General features: G+C 30.5%; 1 protein-coding gene across 1 annotated transcript; it reads left to right on the top strand.

The window, feature by feature from the left end:
• Nucleotides 1-1,960: 1,960 nt before the first annotated feature.
• Nucleotides 1,961-3,439, top strand: LOC109166498 (probable disease resistance protein RPP1). Its single transcript, XM_019315451.1, has 2 exons — nucleotides 1,961-2,457; nucleotides 3,316-3,439. Exons 1-2 carry the CDS (start codon nucleotides 1,967-1,969, stop codon nucleotides 3,437-3,439), a joined length of 615 nt encoding a protein of 204 aa, XP_019170996.1. The 5' UTR covers nucleotides 1,961-1,966.
• Nucleotides 3,440-6,000: the final 2,561 nt, after the last annotated feature.

Here is a 6,000-nt window from a genome sequence, read left to right as displayed (position 1 = left end):
AAGTGTGTAATCAATAAAAGATGAGAACTAAAAATTCGAGAATATAATCTTAATGTTACTAAGCCTACTTCACGTCAATTAAGTTGGAGAGTGTTGTTGGATAGTATCCGATGAATCCACGAATAACGCATCTTTGTCTCCGTAGTCCTCAATATGCACATCAACAATCTTAAATATTAGGCCGCCTAGCTATGCCATATAGTAATTTCAAACTTATGAACTTTGAGGTTGCATGCAATAAAAAGTATATTTTAAATATACTAAGGATACATTATATATGTATGTAAGGTACTTTCAATATAAAAATAATGTATTTTTAATATATTAACAATGTATTTGATATTCATGATCCATACAATTATGTGGACAATCGTTCACACGATAATTTGCAAGTAGAAATTGAAATATAAATGAATATCATAAATAAATAAATAAATAAATAAATATATATATATATATATATATATATATATATATATATATATATATATATATATATATATATTATGTGAAAATATTATGTTTTATATACAATTTAAATTTAAGAAGTTATTTATTTCTCTATATGAATAGTATAATATAATTTGTGTCACTGTGATTCCTCCCCCACAACAAAATTTATTCCACATGTAGGTATGGATGTCGATACAGGTACGCACTATTGTCATCCCTATACTTGACTTCATTATTATTATTTTTTTTTCATGATCACATTTCTATAAAAATCCAAATTATAAACCTTCACATATGAAAATTTTATGTGATATAATATTATTATATTGGTCGAGTTCGATCCGATCCATTCAAGAAAAGTGTATATACAACTATATTTAAATGTAAACAATTTTTTTTAGAAGAGTATAACATTAATTATACGATACTTTATCAAATTATTCTATGCATACATGCAGTAATTGTTTTTAAGCTGTATTTTGAATGATTTTAATTTCCTTCAACTTAAAGTAAATACCCCTCAACCTCGAAGAAAGTTCAAAGAAATTCGCATCACCTTGGACTGTATTTGGTCATACATCACTACTATATTTTCAACCTCTCTTCAAATAAAAACTAAACCAAAAAAAGTTCCAAAAAAGAGTGGTCGGATTGAATGGTGAAACATTATTCGAAGCAAACATATTTTTTAGTCAATAAGTTCGTCGCATAAGTATTCCTAGTGTGATTTATGATTCATATTTACTTCTCCTATATCATTTGCGGACTATTATACAAGCTAAGAGTACGTGCACACTTTCTAAATCTCTAATGTCTCTGCAAGTAGTGGATGGTTCCAAGTTTCCCTTGTCACCAAAATAAAAACTAAAAAAAGTCACGAGTTTGACTCCTGCCAACACCATTTTCGATCAAACTCGTTGCACATAGTCTTCCTAGTGATTTGTCTGTCTGTAGGCTATTGCAGTATTACATATAGAAACATAATTTACCAAGTGCAAAGCTTTGAGTAGGGGTTTTGGGTTTCCCTCGTCACAAAATAAAAATAAAAAATGGATGAAAATAAATTAAAAGCTTGTCAAGGCCTGTGATCAATGATCAAACAGTATAACTATGACTCTCCCAAATGAAAAGTCACATGTTCTAATCTCCGTGAAACATTAACTCTTTGTGTTTCTTGAAAAGATATTGCATTCTAATAGAGTAGAAGTACTTAAAAAACAAAAATAAAAAACAAACGTGTTTGAAGGATTAAACTCAAGAGTCAATCGATTCAAACTTTTCTTGTGGTCCAATCTGATTAGTACAAAATTTAGAATTCAAACAAATTGAACGTAACCCAACTTAAACTACAACAACCCCTAACTATATAAGTACCCATGCAACCCTTCAAAAAAAAAAAAAAACACCGTATTTATCTTACGATCTTTTGCATAGTGTTAATTACATACGTACTTAGTGAAATAATCACGTACATAAAAGTTTAATAAATTATATTACGCCCCCATAGCTAGCCATGCAACGTTACTTGTCCACAGCCAAGAACGCCGGCAGCCAGATTGTCCGGCGCCACCGGAACAGCAACTTCCGGCCGCCGCCATGCGACGTGTTCGTCAACCACCGGGGGATCGACACGAAGCGGAACGTGGCGGGGCTGCTTTACGACCACCTGCGGAGGGCGGGGCTGCGGCCGTTCCTGGACAGCAAGAACATGAAGCCGGGGGACAAGCTGTTCGAGAAGATCGATCCGGCGATCCGAGGATGTAAGGTCGGGGTGGCGGTCCTGTCGCCGCAGTATTGCGACTCGTATTTCTGCCTGCACGAGCTGGCGCTGATGATGGAGTGGCGGAAGAGGGTTATTCCGGTGTTCTGCGACGTGAAACCGTCGGAGCTTGCGGTGGCGGATAAGTGGAATGGGGTTTATCCGGCGGAGGATTTGGAGAGATTTAGGTTGGCTCTAGAGGAGGCTAAGTACACCGTTGGACTCACATTTGACACCTTGAATGGGTAAGCATGAAGGAATATTGGTATTACATGAAATGAGAATAATTTTTAGTAAGATATATACTCATGGGTTCCACTTTATGTGTCTATCGACTAACCAGTCTTGACTGAAAGTTATTTTTAATTCAATAGGGAGAATATATAATTTTTTATGAGTTAATAAATATTACATTTTAATTAATGCTTCTAAGGAACACAAGTAATATTTTTGAATACAAATTTATATATACTTGTTGTCTTGTTGACTCGTATATAAATTTAAAAATATTATATTTATTTTTTACTAAAATGTATTATATAGTTGAAATTCGTTTCAGGTAAAATTGTTCTATAGAAGTTTTTTTTTTTTTTTTTTTTTGGGTGGATTTAACCAAATCAATTATCACATTTCTAATATTACATTTTCTCAAGATTCGAATCTACAAATTTAAGAGGATGCATGCATGAGATTGACAAAAAATAACTATTTTTTTTTTTATTTCATACTATTTATGAAAATATTACCATCTATATATATATAAGAATTTCGAATTCTTGATACTATATGTATATATAATATATAATTAACTCAAACTAAATGTACATTTAGTACGGAAAACTTGCACCTAGTAGGCAAATGTGTACATTAAATACTTTTAATTTCTTCGATACTATATAATATATAATATAACAATATATAAACATGTAGTAATTAAATATATATTAGTAAAGCCCTTACAACTAATTAATCAGATAGTAAATATCATATCATCTTTTTTGAGTACTTAAAAAAAAATCATATCATCGATCTATATATAGTAATATACGAAACTAATTTAACAAGACATTGGAGGTTGTAATTTTGTGTGTTTATTTGTGTAGGGATTGGTCTAACTTCTTAGTTTGTGCTACGGAAGCTGTGGTGAAGAATTTGATAGAGGTAGAAGGAAACGAGTGGATCAAGAGACACAAATATTATCATCGTGGTCATAACATCAAATTTTAAAGACAATAATCGACTAAGTTAATTAATCGGATAGTAGACTATCTAGTAAATCTTCTTGTGAGAGTTCTATTGGACGAATTTCTCAAATTGAGCTGATCTGATCAACTTCAATTTTAGTCACAATGCTGGCTTCACATAAAATTTCAAAGGACGATACTAAAAATTTAATGACATATTCTTTTGATTCTTTTAATTATTGTTGTGATTCATTTTAATTTCATGGCCAAGTAGCCAATTAATATATTCATTCTTTGTTTTATTCTTAGTGTTAATATTCCTTTGTATATATCTTTTCAGACCAGCTTCAATGAGAAATGGCTGAATGGATTCTCAACTTCTCACTTCAATTCTCAATAAAATTAAAGCTCTCTAACATTCAATGTTTTATTAAGAGAGTCACATCGTCTGATTTATGCACATAATATGTTAACTACAGATACATACACATAATATGAATGTCATTTTGATTCGGGTAAAAAAAATGCAAGGTGGACCTGGTCCATTATTGGCCAATCCTGAAACAATAGGGCCATATTTAATAGTTAAATTTGAACCTTATTTTTTGTAATTATTATTTTGGTATAAGTGTATATTGAAAAAACTTTAGTCAAAATATGGTATATAAAATATTCTAACAAAGAAAAATACAATTCAAAATATAACATAAAAATAACCATCTCCATGCATATTTAAATATATAAAATCACTCACAAAATTTTCGATATCAATTTTTTTTTCAAAGTTTCATTTTCAATTACTGGTAAAACTAATACATGAACTCTAAAATTTAAATATCAAGTATAAAAAAAAAATGATATATATATAATTTTTTGAAAGTGGGGGATCTATGCTGTCGCCTAATCGGCCTAGCTAAACATATTATGCATTTGCTTCTTTATCACGCTTTGCGTCCTCCAGAATAAGGGTGTGTGCGTGTGTTTTTTTTTTTTTTTGTCACATTTTAAAATATCTCAATTTATTTAAAAATTCATAAGGAATGAAATTTTAGAAAGTGTTACAAAAATTAACTATAAAATTATTCTCAATATTTTTTTGTTGAGCGAAACTTATAATCACTATATTAGCAAAAATTGAAATCGTGACCTTCAACTACAAAAAAAAAAAGGATCTATTAACTCAATCACCCGTTTCGAAACAATTTTTTTTTCTTTTTTACGTTACAATTCCTAAATTCTAAGTTGGTAATATGAATGTTAAAAAATAAAAAAGATAAAAAGTTGGTAATATGAACAAAAGGGATAGACTCAATTGCAAGGTGGTCAAAACCAGTGTGTACGGACGTATTGATTCACTGTACGTGTGTTGAATAGTTCATTATTTAGGAGTTAGTCAACTCCGCTTAGAGTGAGCGACTGAGCGATATTGTTTTGCATGTTATTACCATATGTGGGAATTCTATACTGTACATTGACAATAAAATTTGAATGGATAAAATAGTGGACGGTGATCCGTGCGCGGTAAGGTAATTGCAACCGATTCGCCCTGGGGAGGGGACGGTTAGGAGCTCTTATATAGTTATATATAAATAATCATATAAATTGTCTTCTTATGACATCTCATCTCTATGGTCTAAACACATATTCACTTTGAAATCACTCAATCTATTGTAATAGCGTTACATAGAAGTACAAGATTGTCCCCGTTATATACATCCATTGTCCTCTATTATTTTACCGTACCCATGGACGGAGCGGGGGGCGGGAGGGGGGGGGGAGGGGGGCAGCTCATATATAATAGTTGTATGTATATATAGTACAAGTTTTAGTTTTAGTATAAAGAAACAGATAAATGTTAACAAGAAGTGAGATAAAGTAGTTGGTAGAGCATATGTTTAGTACAAGTTTTAGTTTTAGTATAAAGAAACAGATAAATGTTAACAAGAAGTGAGATAAAGTAGTTGGTAGAGCATATGTTTGGTTATAATCAAGGTCCAGAGTTTGAACCCTTTGTTGGTATTAACACAATTTTACAGTTTCTCTTGGTTTCAACACAATCACATTGTTAATAGCTTTTTTAATATTTAATAAAATACACACACATATATAGCATTCTTTTATACTAAAAATGAGACGTGTAATCTATAATGTGTTCTCTATTCAAATTATTTTATCAAATTAATTATATTTCATATTTTGTTATGAATATTTTTAATGAAATTTCGACGTGTTTTAATTTTTGCTCATATCTAACAATATTTATACTTATATTTCTTGGGTAATTTTTTTTTTTAAATTATCTCTTTTGTTTTAATGCTTCACTTCACTCGAAAAAATTGATGGATCCGTCCTGCTTCTTCGCCCCCTCTCAACAATATTTTTCTTTTTAAGTGTAAATCTCATTAATTCATTATTTTGCAATAGAAAATTGAGATTTATTCACATTTTCACAATGAAACATCTTCTCATATAAACTCTATCCTATTGAGAAAATACCTATCTTTTTCTCAATATGTATATTTGAAAGGTATTACCTGGTATGCAGAAAAAACTTTTAGAAATGAACGTTATGTGTTTTGAAAACATTAACTCTAACAAATTTGC

This window comes from Ipomoea nil, unplaced genomic scaffold, assembly GCF_001879475.1.
Source record: "Ipomoea nil cultivar Tokyo-kokei standard unplaced genomic scaffold, Asagao_1.1 scaffold0317, whole genome shotgun sequence".
In the NCBI taxonomy this organism is placed as follows: domain Eukaryota; kingdom Viridiplantae; phylum Streptophyta; class Magnoliopsida; order Solanales; family Convolvulaceae; genus Ipomoea; species Ipomoea nil.
Note: the sequence above shows the minus strand (reverse complement) of the source record. Positions and strands in the feature narration are given on the sequence as shown.